Below are 18,601 nucleotides of genomic sequence, written 5' to 3'. Positions count from 1 at the left end.
GTTGCTACAAAAGTTGGGTATTCATCTTTCTGATGGAGGCATAATACTCCATAGTGCATATGGACCACATCTTCCTTATCCATTCGTCCGTTGAAGGGCATCTTGGTTCTTTCCACAGTTTGGCGACTGTGGCCATTGCTGCTATAAACATTGGGGTACAGATGGCCCTTCTTTTCACTACATCTGTATCTTTGGGGTAAATACCCAGTAGTGCAATTGGAGGGCACTCATGAAAGAAATTGAAGAAGACACATTTCTGAACACAGTTCCCTAGACCTCGCAATTGCTCAACCACACCATTGCCACCCAGATGACTGAGACTGTCCTAGGAATACACCACACATTTCCCCATTTCAGCTCCCTATCATTTGTTGCTCCTTCTCTTTGGAATACTCTTCCTTTCTTAGATCCTCATAATGGATGCTTCCCTCTCATCTCAGGTCATCATTCAGATGACCTTACAGAGGTCTTCTCTGGCCCTCATAAAAATACACTCTCCTTCCCTCTTGCTTAATCTCTCTTTACTGCAGTTCCTTCCAGAAGCTTAAAATCTAGTTTTTTTTAAGCATTCACAGGGGTTTATAATTTGTTTTCTACACAGGAATATGACCTCTCTGAAGGTAGGCACTGTGTCCCTCCTTTTTATGGTTATATCCCTAGTACTCAGAACCATACCTGAGGTGTGATATTGACTCAATTAAAATGTGATTAAGTACGGTACAAAGAGTTAGCATAATGACTTGTACAATATAATGCAAAACACTCAATAAATTAAACCAAACCGAATCATCCTTAGCTAAGAAAATATTTTCTAGAGCACAAGAGTCTGACTCTCAAACTTTTAACTTTCACAGAGATAGACTTGTATTTGAATCAAACACAGAGAAATCCCCATTTGTATCTACAGTGGTGGGAAAATCTTTGCGGCACTGGAAATGGTATCTCTTGACAGTTCAAGGATCCCATGTCAAAGTCATATGTCACACCCAAGTTTCTTGGTCTTGCATGGAGGAATGGACAATATGTGTGATTTTTTTTCTCTCTTACAAGATCTAAGGAAGATGTCTAACCTGTTTACACAGTAATATTCATCCCCAAGGGGAAGATTAATATAAATATATGATGTATTGATCTCTACAAAATGGGCCTCAATATGTCTGTATTATTAAATAATTTCAGATCTGGTTTTTATATCACATTTTTAAAAATTTCTGAAAGGATTGTGTTTCAAAAGATATTTGATTTTAAACTTATTTTTAGCATATAAAACTTCTACTTTATTGTTCCAAAGTAGGGTTAATACTTTGAAGATGAAATGCTACACCCACCCCCAAAAAAAAGAAAGAAAAAGAAGGCAAACTAAAAACCTGCCCTAATGTGATAAGTGAGGTCCACAAGTCCCAAGTACCCAACCATTCAGGAGCCTTACTGCCAGGTTAAGTGACTGGGTGGGGGAAGCCTTGCAGCTTATTGGATGGGTCTCCCAGGCTAGATATAAATCCATCCACATTCTGGCTATGGTTGTTGGTGGCAAGATGGGAAGAAAAGATTTTAGGGGCTGAAGCTGCCTGGGACTTCTAGGAAAATGGCAGCAATTTCAAGAATCCCGTAAGTTAATTCCCAGGGAAACTGGGCAGAGGAATACTGAGGAGATGGGTTCCACCCTTTACCTCCTTGCTTCCTAAAAAGAGGTTCCCTGTCTGGCTTCTGTGCTTACCCCTAGAAGAAAAACACAACCTTAACCCTCCCCTAACCCACCACTTTGAGAATAGGTCTGCTTTTTGCACCATTGCAGGGCACCTTGTCAAAGGGTTTGCCTTTCTTTGATTAACATGTTGGACAAAAAAGTCATATGCAAATAAGTAGTGGTTTTTGACGATGCCACATATTGTCTCTATATTTCAGACTGTTTTACAGCTCATTCTAATCTGGTCACTAATTGTTCCTGCTTCACCAAGCATTTACTGATAGAAATGGTCCTTGCACATTTAGAAAAGAAATCAAATCTGCATTATGGAGTCAGCATCATTGTATTTCTAGTTTCATGCATGGGGGAATCTGTTATAGAGCTATATTTAATGTACATCTCATTATAAAGGGGGAGGAGAAGCCAAAGCTTTCTCAATGTTGTCTTATCTCTTATTTTTGTTTGTGCAGCTCATCATGTTAAAACGGGCACTTGCGAAGTGGTGGCACTCCACAGATGCTGTAATAAGAACAAGATAGAAGAGCGATCACAAACAGTCAAGTGCTCCTGCTTCCCCGGGCAGGTGGCAGGCACCACGCGAGCAGCTCCATCTTGTGTGGATGGTACGACTTCTTCCATTGCTCATGGTGGTCATATAGCTGGGGACTGGGTAGACCTGGAAATCCACTATAATACTGTTGACTGTGGTCAACCCTGAGGGATCATACCATAAATCATGTGCTTGATGAGAGATTATTGATCAGGGGGAGGGGCATTCTGAAATCTAAAATCCTCTAGAAGGAGGTCTAAGACCTTATTCAATTTTATAACGAAAGGCATTCTAGGGAGGTTCCAACAAGTCCATGTGCTTCCTACTTTGATACCATCAAATACTAATTTACCAGTGAAAGGTGTGTGTGTGTGTGTGTGTGTGTGTGTGTATAAATTAATTGGGAAGAGAAAATAGAGGCTTAAACAGTATGATGTAAACCCATGGGTGGTTCCTAAGAATGAAAATATAAGCACCATACAGATAAGTGAATTTGTAATTTGACTTAACATGAAATATTGATTTTTATGGAGATCCATCAAAATGTTAATTTTTTTTTAGAGAGTTCACCTAATTACAATAGGACATACATCTTTGTATAGGTCTACTTAATTATTCTTACCATAAAAAATAATTTAAGTATTCCTATTAGCATGGCTCATTCCTTGTGATGATGGTTACTGCCCACAATTAAAAAAAACTTACATTAATGCTAATATTCTAATTTTAGCCTACTTGTGGGAAGTATTACATTAATTCTAAAATGTTGATTCTAAACTGGTAGTAGGTTCATTGTCTTATATATTTAGGTGAATCAGTGCATGCATATGTCTACGTAAGTTTCTTCCCACTATATTAGTTTTCATGAAGCCTGTACATTCACAGGAAAATATCCTTCAATAATGTGCTTCTAATTAAAAATATTATTTGTTAAGAGGCTGGAGTTCATGTTCAGTGTTCTTGCCACAATAAATGAAAATTTAAAATTAAAATTCTTTTAGTCAGAAAATCTAGAAGGATTTAGCCCCTTTGGACAAAAAGAGAAGCATGCTTCAAAACCCAGTCTTCACCACTATTGGGAAAAATCGGTGTCCTTTGTTCTTCTTTAAAAGTGCACACCGAGAATTAACTAGCCCAAATAGAAAACACTGAATTGATTTTTTTTTTTTTTAAATCTCCTGTAGCTTCAATAGTGGAACAGAAATGGTGGTGCCATATGCAGCCATGTCTTGAGGGAGAGGAATGTAAAGTTCTTCCAGATCGGAAAGGATGGAGCTGTTCCTCTGGGAATAAAGTGAAAACAACTAGGGTAAGTGGACAGCTAGCTTGGGAAAGCAAAAATGTCTCTGAATTCATAGACTGTGGACATGCACAGTAACATTGTTAAGTGATGGTTGTACAATGAAGAGTATAGTTTTCCATACTACACCCTTCCATTTTCTTCCTAATTCATTTTTTTTCACAACACATTTTAATTTTACTCAGAATAGCATCTTCTGTAGATTGCCATCAACTATCATGTTATTTAATGAATTAATGTTGTGTGTTCCCCTTCATGAGATACTGACAGTGATGAGAAACCCCCTGAAGATGCATGTTAAATGCTGAGAAGGTGACCCCAATCTCTTATTCTTCTAACGGACAGTAATTTGAATATATTCTGGGGGAAAGAAAAAAGAATTTATTTTATACATGACTCAATACAATTTCCCAACTAAGAGTCTTTCATTTTTATGAAAGTAATTATTTTGATCTTCCTGTTTTCTGGGTCAAAAAATGGTTTTCTAATGGTTAACCTTGTAATGAGTTATGAAGAAGAGTTTCTAAATCTCAGGGCCAATATGAAAAGAATACTCTTCGGACAGTGATATATTTCAGCTTGCAATGATTGACTTCTGGGACATGGGAGAGAAGTGAAAATGGTTAGCTTTAAACTTTGATTTCCTAATTAGCTCCGTGGATATTCTGGATGGGCAGCATTTAAATTTTCTGTAGAATCAGCAAATGAAAGTTCTGTCTTGTTTTGCTATTTGCTTTGAGGGGAAAGCAGACTATTGATTAGAACTGGATAATTGGGGACTAGAATAGAATAATGATATAAGATTTTATTTTATAAAAAGTAACATAAGACCAGAGACGAGTTAACTTACCATACTGTTTCATAATGGCAGTTTTTTTTTTTTTTAAAACCTCTCTGGACATATTCAAGAGAATTATTTTTGAATCCTATCAGATATATAATTCAGTCTGTTGAATAACATGTTGATCACATTGGCTATTCAGACATACACAAAAGCAACTAAGTTTCTAATAGCAGAAATAATAACTTTATATTTTATCCTATTATTCATGACTCTCTTTGTTGGCTAAATGCTGACATACTTTTCCAAAACCCACAGAGTACATGATCAGTTAATTAGAATAATTGTATTATTCAGTTAGCACATGATATAAACCATATTGATTTATTAAAAACAACCTTGGCAATATAAAATTTCCTTATAAGTTATTTATAGAATGAATATATTTCCTTTCCTAACACTATAAATTCTTAGTCCAAAATAGCACTCATGGAAATTCACTGAAGATCTGAGATTCTGAAACAAATTAAAAAACAAAAACTACACTCTAAACTCTGTTTTTTATTACTTCAATGGACATGAGGAGGCTAACATTTATTGGATACTTAAAACATATGCCATAAACTGAACAAAGTACTTCATGTGAATGAGCTCATTTAATCCTCTTAACAGCCCAGTGAGGAAGATAATATTATTATCTCCTTTTTACAGATGAGTAAACCAAAGTTTCAAAACCTTCAGTGACTTCCCAAGGTCATACAGCCAATGAACAAGGAAGCCAGGGTTCAAACCAAGCAGTGTTATTCCAGAACCCAATCTCTTAACCTGCAGTTTAAACTAGATAATTTAACTTATTCTTAAGTAATAGTGAGGAAAGCTTCCTATCATTCTATTCATATTAGGTAGACCTTTAAAGTTATCTTTAACTTTCTGGATCATTGAAATGAAAAGGTCAAGACCATGTGATCTAAATTCCCACAGTAAATTGTGTAAGAAGTGCTGCTTCCTTCCTTACTGTGCCACATTTTCAGGGTCCAAACTTAAAATTCAGTCTCTGCAATGCTTCACATTTAAGTGGTTTTCATCATGTAATTAAACAAGATGGATGAGAGGCTGAGAACTTGTGAGAGAGGAAGACCATCATCTAGTTCCTCCCGTTCGTTTCCGTTATAAAGTGTTAGGCCACACAGAGTAGATTGTATTTCCTCTTTATTTCTCTTTTGCCCTGAAGAAGAGCTTTTAAGGGAGGGCCTCCCTGAAGATAATGTAGAAAGGGCTCATGCCACCAGAAGTATTTTTTTTAATTTTTAATTTTTTATTAACATATAATGTATTATTAGCCCCAGGGGTACAGGTCTGTAACTCGTCAGGTTTACACATTTCACAACACTCACCATAGCACATACCCTCCCCAATGTCCATAACCCAACCACCCTCTTCCTACTCCCCCGACCCCCCACCAGAGGTATTTATTAAATCACTTTTAAGATTCCTTCCAACTCGGGGACGCCAGGGTGGCTCAGTTGGTTAAGCAGCTGCCTTCGGCTCAGGTCATGATCCCAGCATTCTGGGATCGAGTCCCACATCGGGCTCCTTGCTCTGCCTCTGCCTGCCATTCTGTCTGCCTGTGCTTGCTCTCTCTCCCTCTCTCTCTGATAAGTAAATAAAATCTTAAAAAAAAATAAACACAAACATTCCTTCCAACTTGGAGTCTGTGATTCTCATTTAGAATAAGGAAAAATCATCATATATAAGACCAGTGATCCTCGAAGACAAAGTTTCTTGAGTACAAAGTAAATTATTATCTCTTGTTTTCTTTACAAGAAAAAGATTGTTGGTGAGAAAGAAGGTATATAGAGATTTCCAACTGAAGGGACGTTATGGTATTCCAAATGGCTAGGCAAAATGATAAGCAATTTGTGGAGTGTTTTGAGTGTTTCAGGATGATAAGCAATTTCCCTGAGGCCTCAAAAAACAAAGTCTCCAAGGTCATCAGGTTATTACACTTCTGCTTTCTCCACTGAAATAGTACAAAAAGTATAGGAGATACAAATTTTTGAAATAGCTCTGGCTAGTATTACTTTGTACACCGCGGAAGTGTTGGACAGAGGTAGCTCCTGCCCCACATAAATAGCAGCAAAATAATCAAGAAGAATTCTGATCATTATTCATTTCATTGGCATTATTGCTCCTTTGTCAGCCTTAAATAAGTTAGCCATAGTCGTGGCAAGCCAAGCAGCCACTGAAGCCCTGATTTGGCAGGTTTCAGCCACAAATGGGGAAAGTCCAGAAGTTAAGCATGAATAGATTACAAAGTAACCTAAGAGCTGCTCGAAGCCAAAAGCCAACTGAGTTTCTTATGCAAGATATGTTGGTCTTGTGGGATTATCACTGCAAGCAAAATGGCTCGAGAAATGATTAAAATTTGCAATAATGTACACCCTTCCTTTTAATTGCCCATATTCAATCTGGAGTGCTCCAGTAAGCCGAATGTTAGAAAAAAAGCAGTCAGCCAAAAACAGCAATGAGACTTGCTTAGCCTCAGCAGAGATGTGGTGGTACTTTCCAGAATTGACTACAGATTATGGGCTGGGTGAATTCCTCATTTAAGACTAATTTGGAATTTACATTGTACTTCCTACTATAAATGTGAATTATATCCCCTTTCTGTCTTTGTACCAGATTCAAGAAGCTTATTATTCTGATCCCATTTTCTATTTGTCCCAACAAGGGAGAAAAGGCAAAGAATAAGAAAACCCTTGCTGGAATATCAGTATTTTGCAATCATGTTCTTCAGTATCCCAAACATTTAATTGGGAGGGAAAGGAGGATGCAACATTTGTTTCCTGAACATTATTTCTTACCTTAAAGGTGGAAATTTAGGACTGGTTATGATCTCTGTAACCACCTATTGTATTACTTTTAAGAACTCCAAATTTAAAGTCATGAAAGCCCTTTGATTTCAAACTCACTTTCAAAGATAAATAATAAAGAACTTTTCAAAGAGTCATTAATAAAAGAATATTCTTTCCAGTGTGAAAGAGCACATAATTATACACTAATTATATAATATGAAAGTAGCAGGGGTGAAAGGTGCTATATAGAACTTGTAAGATTTGAGAAAAAAATCTTTGATAACATTGTTGGATCCTTAGCAAAAATAGACTCTGATTCATTTCTTTTAGTGTTTTGATATTCTTTCTCTGTGAAACATCTCCTAAAGGAAGTCACATTTTGATTTTAGAATTCACAGCTCATGGCCATGGCTTTGGGTTCCAAACACCAATGGTCATTCAGTTCTTAAGTCTGGTTCTTCCCTAAAGAAAGATGACCTTCAGAGTATGCAAGAGTCTGTATTTTCATTAGATATTTCATCTCAATGAATCACATAGAGATGTGATTAGGTCTATTTACTTTTCATATACTTAAGACATTTTCTGGGTAATTTTTAACTAATTGGAAGTCTTTCATCTTTACTAATTTACTTAAAGTGCCTCAAGCAGATTAGAACTCTATTTTTCTAAAATCTCTTCAAGTCTAAGTGGATTTTAAGTGCATAAAATATGATTTCATTTTAGTGAATAATGCAAAGAAAATCAACAGGTATTAAGAATTTCCTATGCATAAACATCCTGTAATAACAAAGCTCTTATTATAATCAAAGCAACAAAAGCATATATGAAGGCATTTACTTAGCTTGTAGAAAGTGTATTGCAGGTATTATCTTATTTAATTTCCAAAACCACAGTAGGCACTAATGAGAGTACAAAGATGTATGGCATGGTCCCTGCCAAGCAGGCATATGCCCTAGAGTGGGGGAATGAACACTGTACAGTTGCATTATTCTTGTTATCCATATGCAGTCCACTGACAACACTGGAATCATGGATAAGTATAAGAGTAACATTGTTATAATAATGGGGATAGTATAAACCTTTAGCTCAGCCTCCTCATCTGCAAAATAAATGAGGAGATTGAGTTAGATTCAATTTTGAGTTCCTTTAACCAGGATTTATTTTTTGGTTCCATGTGCCAAGGACATTTTTAACTTCCTTTCCAGCTAAATTTATACGACACTAATAACTGCCTAATCTTAGAAGATAGATTAAGTATTTGGGTTTTTACTCCTTTCCCCAAGGGAGAAAAGAAACAGCATTTTAGGATGCTTTACTGATTAAAGCCTCAAGGCATCCTCTTCCAGATGCTGCTGGATTTTATACTAAAACTCAGTGACTGTTCTGTGATGGGGCGAGGGGTGGACCTGAACACTGTCCAGGGGTACTATTCCAACCCCAAGGCAAAAAAAAAAAAAAAAAAAGCCCCAAAATAAAACAAATAAAACAAAAAACATGGAGCAAGAGGAAAAAGTTCATTTCCTCACCTTAAGATGGTGCAATTTGTGTGAATTCTTCAACCATAGCGCTCTCTCTTGCCTTGGAAATTTAATCACAGACTCAGGATAGTATAGTTCTTTCCTGATCAGCCCTTTCTTAACAGACAAATTCACCATTCATTTGTCTTCATCTCACCTCTGGTCAAGCCCTAAATTGCCTCCTGGTCCACAGCACAGAGTACAGTGACCTTTTTGACCCTTGTTTTCCAATTATTTTGACAGTACTTGCAGTAAGAAATACATCTTATAGTGTGATCCAATGTGCATACACAGACACATATACATCCCTCACTGAAATTAAAATTCTAATTTTTTTTGTTTTATTTCCTTCTTTCTTACCTATCTCAACCCCATAAACTAATTTCATGACCTGCCTCTGTGTTACAACGTGCATTTTGAAAACCAGTACTTTAGGCAGTGGTAGCCAGCCGCCACTAGCTTGCAGAGATATAATCTACTGATTACACCATTTTCAAATCAATTTACCTCTTACATTTTTAATATTTTTTTTTCTATGTTTTGGGGTAAAAAAAATTCTATCATTTTGTAAAATATAGATTTCATTGGAAAGAATGAGTATACTGTGTACATTTATTCATTCAACAAGTATTTATTGTCTGTTGTGTTGTGAGGTGCTATTCTAGGTTCTACAACACAGCATGAAGAAAACTCCAAGATGGGGATCCGTGCCCTCATCGATTATATATCCTCATAGCGTGTATTAGTTTTTGCTTGCTGCCTTTGCAAATTCTGGGATTTACCGTTACATTCATTTATTCTCTGTAGGTAAGACTGGGCCCCAGCCTGGCTCCATGTCCCTCCGCTCTGGGTTTCACAAAGTTGAAAATATGGGGTGTTTCATCTTTTCACAGCAGGGCTGTGTTTTTCTTGCTGGAGGCTGTACAGGGAGAATTTGCTTCTAAATTCATTCAGGGTGTTGACAGAATTCTATCCCTTGTAAGAGCAGGAATGAGATTTCTATTTTTCTGGTAGCTATCATCCAGGAGCCTCTCGCACCTCCGTCAGAATGTCTGCTCTCCTGTTCACCCTCATTCCTTTTCAAGCTGGCCGTGACATGTGGAGTCTTTCCCATGCCTTGGATCTCTCTGCCCTTGTACGTGCTCTCTTCTGCCTTACTCTTCTGCTTCTGAGGGCCAGGTGATCGTCTTATGTGAAAGTCAGCCAGTGAGCAACTTTCATGACTTTGCAAAGTCCTTTCACAACAGTATTGAGGTTAGTGTTTATTTCAGTAATGGGACAGAAGTTTCTAGAATTCTACCTATCACACAGAGGGGGACAAAAATAAGTGGGTGAAGTAGATAGTATGGTAGATGATGATAGGTGTTATGGAAGAAAGGAAAGGCTGAGGGAAATGGAGAGTGCTGAGCAAGGGAGCTTGCATATTTGCCTGAGGTTTTGCAGGAGGTAGGGGATGAAGCACATGGCCACCTAGAGGACAGGCTTTCCAGATAAAGGGAAGAATAGATACAAAGGACCTATCCAGGAGCTGTTGTGGGAATCCCACATTCACAGGACAGCAATGATGCTGGTGTGGCTGGAGTGGAATGAGCAAGGGCAACTAGTTGAATTTAGAATTGGAAGGGTCAGAGGAGGCATATCACAACTGACTTAAATTTTTGTCCTGAGTACATAGAAGAATGAAGTTTCCAGTAGGCAAAATGGAGACAACTGTGGGAAAAGTATGGGAAAAGTATGTCTTATGTATTGCATTAATATCCACTAAGTCTAAGTCCGTTTTTTTTTTTTTAAAGATTTTATTTATTTATTTGGCAGACAGAGATCACAAGTAGCCAGAGAAGCAGATAGAGAGGGGGGACCCTGGTGAGCAGAGAGCCTGATGCAGGGCTTGATCCCAGGACTCTGAGATCATGACCTGAGCCCAAGGCAGAGGCCTAACCCACTGAGCCACCCAGGCACCCTAGGTCTAGGTCCTTTAATGGAAAATTAAATGCAGTAAAATGTCTTGAACTTCATGTTTATTAAGAGTAAGTAAAAAGTTTTTACTGTAGTAGCAAAGGTAGATTTGAGTGACACTGATATTAGAAAAGATTTAAAATCTCAAATGGTAGGGACACTTGGAAAAGTATTTAAGGCACTATATAATTACTATGATAACATCAAGATTTTTTTAAAGAGATGTGGACAGAAATGAATTAATATATGGAAGGGTTTTTTCTCAACTAGATAATGAGCTCATAGGTAGGTAGGTAGAATAGGTTTCCACGCAGTAGCACTAGTAAAAGTAACATTTAAACCTGGTGTTTCAAATGTAAGAGCTGCTTACTTAATAATTTAATGGGGCCAGGAGTGTCTCCCTTGGTATTTCTTTAGAGAGTTATTGGAAATTAAAGTGAAGACTTAAAAAAATATATCAACAAGACTATATTTCCAAAACCTGGCCTATAGTTTTACAATTAAAATAAAAAATGGGCAACATACAAGTACTTTGAAGTTCCTTTAAGTGCTTCTATAGTTTCTGAGCCAGGTGTTTATTTCTAGGCATTATTATGAATATTGTGATTATAATCTTCTAATTAGTTGTGAATGTTCACATGTTGTAATAGAATCTAGTTTGGGGATGGCAGAACTTCATTAGCAACTGTGAGGTACATCTTTAGGCTCTTGCTTATGTCTTGGGAATTAAGTGGGGAGGTAACATCTCTTTTTTTTATCTGAGGGCTGAGGATTAAAATTATGTTAGGGATATATTTTTAACCCCGCAGAGCTTGATATTTGTTCAGAGGTAACTATTCTTGGGAGCAACAATACTCTCATCTGTTTTTGGTCATCTGGCATGCCTTAATAAAAGAACAGTACCTCATGGGACTTGAAGAGGATAATGGAAAGTTCAAGGAACCTTAGCGGGTGGAGGTTCTATGTCTTCTCTTCCTATGGTTTGGAGAGGATAATGGAAAGTTGAAGGAAACCTAGCTGGTGGTGGTTCTATGCCTTCTCCTCTTCCTATGGTGAGTGACAGTCCTATGAAGAACTATCAGTAATCTTCCCTCATGGTTCTTTCTCTCCTCTATCCTTCATACATTTTCTATGGAATCTAAAACTCATACTGATTTCAGATCCAATTTCATTTTCTTACTATAGACAACAGGATGAAAGTATAGCTGAAAAATAAAAGATAATTTTCCCCCAGACTCAGAATTCCAAATGCTTTATGAATGGTGCTGAGATTGTATAGGGAAAGAAAGCTGGGGCCTAATTCCCGGCTCTCTCTATGATGAGAGTGAATCCCACCTCCTTGTTGTGCAATCTACCGCTGAATAATGGAGAGTTGGTTGTGAGGTGTGTGTAATACAAAAGGCAGAGTCAAGCTTCACTCTTTCATGGTCAGACCTCATGATCAGTACCCTCATGGGGTACTCAGTAAAGTTCTTGATGCCAACTTTTAGTGGGCTAGGAAAAAATAAGAGGCCAATCTAAAGAACTTTGTGGATATTTACTTCAAATAATAGAAGCACTAGGAGTAACATGTTTTAAATTATTTGAAGATCTATCATATTAAAGAAAAAATTAGACTTGTTCTTTGTGGCCACAAGGAATACAATTAAGGGCAAGGAATAACTCCTGTGGTGTCAGCTGTAGGTGATGCTAAATGGGTTGCCTTGGGAAATAGTATATTCCTCATTTGTGGAGTCCTCAATTTATGACTTAAAGGATATGCAGAAATTCAGAGTTGGCTAGTTCACTTTACCATAACAAAACAACAGCTTGTACAAAGGCACAGAGGTATAGAAGAGCCTGTCTTGGCTCATGGAATAGAAATCAGTTCATGGGATAAACATGTATCTGGGGAGTCATGGCCACTGAGTTTAACAGTCTTCTAAAAGCCAGGCTAAAAGATTTGGATGTTATTCATTATTCTCTAAGAAATTATAAACCGCTGAAGAACCTTGAGAGAAAAGGGTCTGATTCACACTTCAGAAAATCTATTTGTCTGCCATGTGTCAACTGCAAGGAGTTGAGAAGAATGTGAGAAAACAGGCCTGAACGAAGATAGGAAAGCGACACCCTGAAAGTGAAATCAATAGGGTTTGGTAATTCATTAACTATAAGAATTCTGTAAAAGGGAAAATTTCCCAAAGACTTCTACTTTTGGCCTAGCCTTTATGGTGATATTAATATTGATAAGGACATAATGAGATAAAGATATCTAGTGGACAGTTTAATATACAGTCCTAGAGATGAAGACTGAAGTTTGGGAATTGTTATCCCCTAGATGATGGGGAACTGATGGAGAAGGCTGTCTTAGAAGGAGTATGTTGAAAGAGAAGAGGACCAAATACATTTTAGCAGGTAATGTACAAGAAGGTGTGAGCTGAGGAACAAGAGATGTGCAGAGTGACTGGAAAACTAAAAGAACACAGAGTTTGAGCAAACGCAGAAAGAGAGTTCCAAGGACCTGGGCTATTGATTGATATAACAAATACATAGAACCTACCAGATAAAGTGGACTTTAACTTCTTTCTGAGCATGACATTTGTAAAAATTATTAGAAGTTCACACTCCATTAGTTGAATATGATTTACTTTCATATTCTTAAAACTTGCCTCCTCGTTGGATGGTGTCATTGGGAACACATTGAAAATACTGTACAATGTGCATCTCTTTAAAGTAAAATGCAGTATAAGAGACATTTAAAAAATAAGAATAGCATGCCTGAGCAGCTCAGTCATTTAAGCTTCTGACTCTTGGTTTTGGCTCAGTGATGATCTTAGGGTCCTGAGATCAAGCCCTGTGTGGGGCTTTACGCTCAATGGGTAGTCTGCTTCAGATTCTCTCTCCCTCTGCCCCCCTTGCTTTTGTTCTCCCTCACTCTAAAATAAATCTTTAAATAAAACAAGAATATAGTAGAATTAACAAGCTCCATTCTAGGGGAGCTTGTCTATTCATGTGTTCATTTACTCTGTAAAGATAAATTGCATGTCTGATGTGTAGTCATGTGCTTGATGTTGTGGTAGGCTTCAGGTAGACAAATTTTAAAAAATCATAGCCCTTTGATGTCTAAGAGTTCATAGTCAAGTAGACACAAAGTCAGTAAATCACTGTCATGTACAGAAGTGGTAGAACAGAGATGTGTACTGGTGTCATAAGAGTACATTGACAGTTTAATACTGCATGGTCCACAGCCCTCCTAAAACTCAACGATAACAGATTTTGATGCCATTCAAAGGCAATTTACTCAATTTGTCTCTTTAATATATAGTAACTAAAGACTGAACTGAATTGTATCTGAGGGTATACTATCATAAGAAAACAAAGCTTTTTGGATTAGACTTTTAAGTCATTTTAAAGTCTTCTACCAGTTACAAAATGGGAGAGGGAAAGAAGGATTTTATGTAGGGGCCACAGCAATAACTACTTAAATGAAAAATACTTTAAAATGGTGGCCATCAAATAAGAATACTGGAAACCTACAACATTGTTCAAATTTATTAATGCTTTAAGCTTATAAAACACTTCCAAAGGGCGCCTGGGTGGCTCAGTGGTTTAAGCCACTGCCTTCGGCTGAGGTCATGATCTCAGGGTCCTGGGATCGAGTCCCTCATCGGTCTCTCTGCGAGGCAGGGAGCCTGCTCCCCTCTCTCTCTCTCTCTCTCTTGCCTCTCCGTCTACTTGTGATCTCTCTTTGTCAAATAAATAAATAAAATCTTTAAAAAGAATACTTCCAAAAATCATTAATGTATATTAAAAATTAGTCCCTCACTTGAAAAGGTATAAAACTCACATTCCCAAATTAAAACAAAGAAGAATTTATACTAAACATTTTATACTAAAACAGGGAATTCCATTTCTAATGATGTTTAATACTGAACTTGTTAAAGATCAGAGTTACTTAGCTGTTGAATGTACTCTCAGCTCTTGTGATTCAGTATTATTGGGTCTTGCTCCTATATTAAGCAACTGTGTTGGCTTTCCATGATTTATGGTGGGATTAGCCCGAAGTCAATAAAGGGCTATTCTGTTGAGGTTCTACTTACTGTTGACTACTCTATCTTTTATTGCTTATTCTCTTCTGGTGGCAAACATATTTACCTTCACTTTGAATCTCTTAGTTTTCTTTTAACAGGACTGGGAAGAGAACAGGAGTGAGAGACAAACTTGGTAATACCAGACAGTGTAAATTCATTTTCAAAGGATATTTGAAAATAATTGAAGACAATCTCTACTTTGCAACTTTAAAATAACCTATTCTTGAAAGGACTGTTGGAATACTTGTAGGGAGAGTTGATCTGGTCAGACTGTTTCTAGGATTCATATACCCAGATGCTTTTATTTTATCTTGAAAGAAATAAAATTGAACATTCTCCACAGACACTTTGGCTGATAGTCAGAAAAATTTAAACAGGTATCATGATTAGAAATCTCAGCCTCCAACTTCAATTACAACATATGATTGATTTGTGAGATTACTGAAGGCAAATGTCTGGCAGAGAGTCAACCACTGTTTGAGATTAAATTTCACAAGTGAAATCAACTTGTTGAGAGCACCCTTGCATATATAACATAGATGTGAACTATTTGCCTCCACATTTTAACTTTGAGGATTTCTGATAGGAGCGTACGGTTTAAGATGAAAGCTATTAATGTTAACTTTTGACCAGTTGACATTTCGCCTATATAGTGGCAAAAGGAGACCCTATTTAGTGAAGTTCTATCACATTGCTATTTGATACAAAAAGTGTCATAGCATGAAGGGGAAGTATTCCTATCAGTGGACTAAGAAAATCTAGAGTAGAATTATTTTTGGTAGTACCAGGAAACTCTCACAAAGGGTTCAGCCTTCTGAAGTTACTGAGATTCCAAAAAGATAAAGACACTGTCAGGATGAAACAGGTGATTTTCCACTCACCATAGTCACTCGTGGTTGCTGTGCAATGATGTCAAGGTCCCCCATGCTTCATAAACCTACTACCATCCTTTGATTTCTTCTTCACTGGGGTTCTCTTAGCCTCATCCTCACAAATGTATACCAACTCTGTCTCATGATGAATGTTTACAGAGCATGTTGTGCTCTTCCAGAATGCTGCTGAGTGAGTTCTGCTAAAATGAGGACAGGGTATTGATGGTGCCATCCAGTGCTTATGCATAATTAGATGTATGTCACTTCTGTTGAGTCTTGCTAATGATTTCACTTATCTTTTACTTTGGAATAGGAATACTGGATTTTCCATAGCATTTCCCTTTTCTCTTGTTATATAGTGCAAAATAGGAGTTCTATAAACCAATCATGAAAATAGACTAATCTCTGTTCAAAATGCAGATGTCAACTACCTCTTAGTAGGTTTTATAAGAGGAATGGTTATCTTAGGATCTCAAGTTTCACTAGAGAGCAATTTAACAAGTATTATAGCTGTTGCTTAGTCATCAGATAAACTTGTTTATTCACAAGGTGGTAAAGTATAAGAATTGTATGTTCAGAAAGTCAAAGTGAAGGACAAGGAATTAGTTGGTGTGACAGGTAATCTTGTCTGTCAACTTGTCTGGGCCACAGTGCTCAGATATTCGGTCAAACATTATTCTAGATATTTCTGTGACAGTGTTTTTAGATGTGATTTACATTTAAATTAGTGAAATTTGAGTAAAGCAGGTTGCCCTTCATAAAGTGAGTGGACATTGTCCAATCAAAGTCCTGAATAGAACAAAAGTCTGACCTCCTACATCCTAATACACTTGGGAATTTTATTTGCAACAGTATTAAAAAATGGAAAGAAAATATAAGATAGCAATTATCTTGATAGTACCTGTCTTTGGATGAGTGACAACTTTTGCCAGGTACTATGGTATATCATCTCAACAAAATATTTCTAATCATTATCACACTAGCGTTAAAAGCCTTATTATTCCTTAGTACAGATGAGAAAAAGAGGTTTAAGGAAATTAATTTTCCTGAAGCTACATAATTAGTAAGTGACAAAGGTCAAGCACAAATCTGATTTCAAAGTGTATACTCTTTCTAATGAAATATATTGTTTCAGAAGAAGTGGAAAATCTCTAGGTGCCATGTAACCATTACAGTGTAAATGTATCTTCTGTAATATTTTCTCAGAAAGTTCTAATACTGACATGTTATTTGTTCTTCAAGTGTTATGGCTGCATAGTTGATGTTCTTAGAAGAAATACTATGTTCAATGCTACATGCATCTATAATCATCCATGTACAGTTACAAGGGCTAAAGAACTAGGGCCACCAAAAAAAGGTTAGATATTTCTATAGTTAAAAGTCAAATAAGCTGATGGTAGTAGTTTTCACAAGGTATTATATGAGAAATTCTGGGGGAAACAATACCACTCATCAAAAGCCATCTGTTATACACATTCATAGGGAAGAACTTTTGTACTAAGATAAAAACAAGGAAAAAAGTCTTATGTATCTGATGAAGCATAGACCTCTTGAAGAAGACAGGGATGTAGAATTATAACCATTGCACCAATATTAAAGTGAGAATCTCTGGAGACTTGAAATGCACTGTAAATCACTAAAGTAACCTTTTCTCTAGGACTTTGAATTGCCAACTGTTGTATTTGCTTAATGGATGGTCTAGACAAAATTTATAATCATAATTCATTGAATCTGTTTTAGGGACCCATATAATAACTTCTTTTGATCAGATTTCTAAGTTAAACATTTGAGTAGATTCCTGTGAATTACAGAATTTTACAGTGCTGTTTATAAACTATTTCCTAAAATTTTAGGTATTGTACTTCATTTTGATGTTGCTTTGATAAAGATTTTTTTTCAGTTATCAAAATAATGTTGAATAACTTCTATATGTTAGGGTGTATACTAAACCCTGGTGATACATATATCAGTAAGACAGTCTTTGCCCAAGAGATGTTCCCACTTGTGATCTGATGGGATGAACTCTGTATTAGAGTAGGCTAAAAATATAAACAGATAAATAAACAAACTTCAGCTATCAGTAATTTAAAACAACAAAGATTTATGTCTTACTCAGGCTATATCCTCATCAAAGTGTCAATTCTGGGTCTTCCTCTTACCATAACCAAGACTGAAGTGCAGTGAAAGATAATTCTGGAGGGGTTTGCACTAGCAATTATATAATCAGCCCCCAAACAACAAATATGACCATAATTCTTGGTCAAAACTATTATGGATACACCCAACTGCAGTGGGTTCAAAAGTAGACTCTTTCTTTAGGGGTTCTGGCTCAAGATGAAATAGGAATATCCTTCATGGACACATCAAGTCTGTGGCTATATATGGTACGGTTTCTTTTTTAAATGTCTTATTTAAATTCAATTTAATTAGCATATACTCTATTCTTGGTTTCAGAGGTAGAATGTAGTGATTTATCAGTTGCATTCAATACCCAGTGCTCATTACTTCAATTGTCTTCCTTAATGCCCATCATATACTTATCCCATCCCCACCACTTCCCCTCCAGCAACCCTCAGGTTTCCTATAGTTAAGAGTCTCCTGTGATTTGCCTTCCTCTCTGTTTTCATCTTACATTTTATGGAATAGTTTTTTAAACAAAACCTCAAGGCTGGCTTAGCAACTCCTACATGTTAAAGTGGGTAGGGGAAACTGGGACACAATCTCACTATAAACCCCACTCCTGGCGGAGCAACCCACAATGGGGGAGAGAACGCAAAGCCTAATATCCTCCAGAAGGGAGTTTTTACACATGTCAGGAGCCCCAGCTTTTGCCGTAGCTGACCAGGGGATACTTCCTGATTGCCAGGCTCTGGCATGGTGGAGGTTCCTGGGTCCCATGGAACTATAACAATCAGACAGTTCTTGGCAAGCAACCACTCCCAGGGCATTGAACTGATAGCAGATGGAAACACATCCTCTTTCTGTGAAAGAGGTCTATTTGCTTTATCTAGGA

The 18,601-nt window shown here is 37.0% G+C and overlaps 1 protein-coding gene across 2 annotated transcripts in view; it reads left to right on the top strand.

Moving 5' to 3' along the window:
* The window catches only part of TAFA2 (TAFA chemokine like family member 2), a 482,836-nt gene that overhangs the window by 427,129 nt on the left and 37,106 nt on the right, over nucleotides 1-18,601 (top strand). For both annotated transcript variants that reach the window (XM_059403593.1, XM_059403594.1), the window contains exons 3-4: nucleotides 2,158-2,310; nucleotides 3,422-3,546. In XM_059403593.1, the coding sequence (XP_059259576.1) occupies nucleotides 2,158-2,310; nucleotides 3,422-3,546 (278 nt within the window). The remainder of the gene's footprint in view (nucleotides 1-2,157; nucleotides 2,311-3,421; nucleotides 3,547-18,601) is intronic.

The sequence above is a fragment of the Mustela nigripes genome, chromosome 6 (genome assembly GCF_022355385.1).
Source record: "Mustela nigripes isolate SB6536 chromosome 6, MUSNIG.SB6536, whole genome shotgun sequence".
NCBI classification, from domain to species: domain Eukaryota; kingdom Metazoa; phylum Chordata; class Mammalia; order Carnivora; family Mustelidae; genus Mustela; species Mustela nigripes.
Note: the sequence above shows the minus strand (reverse complement) of the source record. Positions and strands in the feature narration are given on the sequence as shown.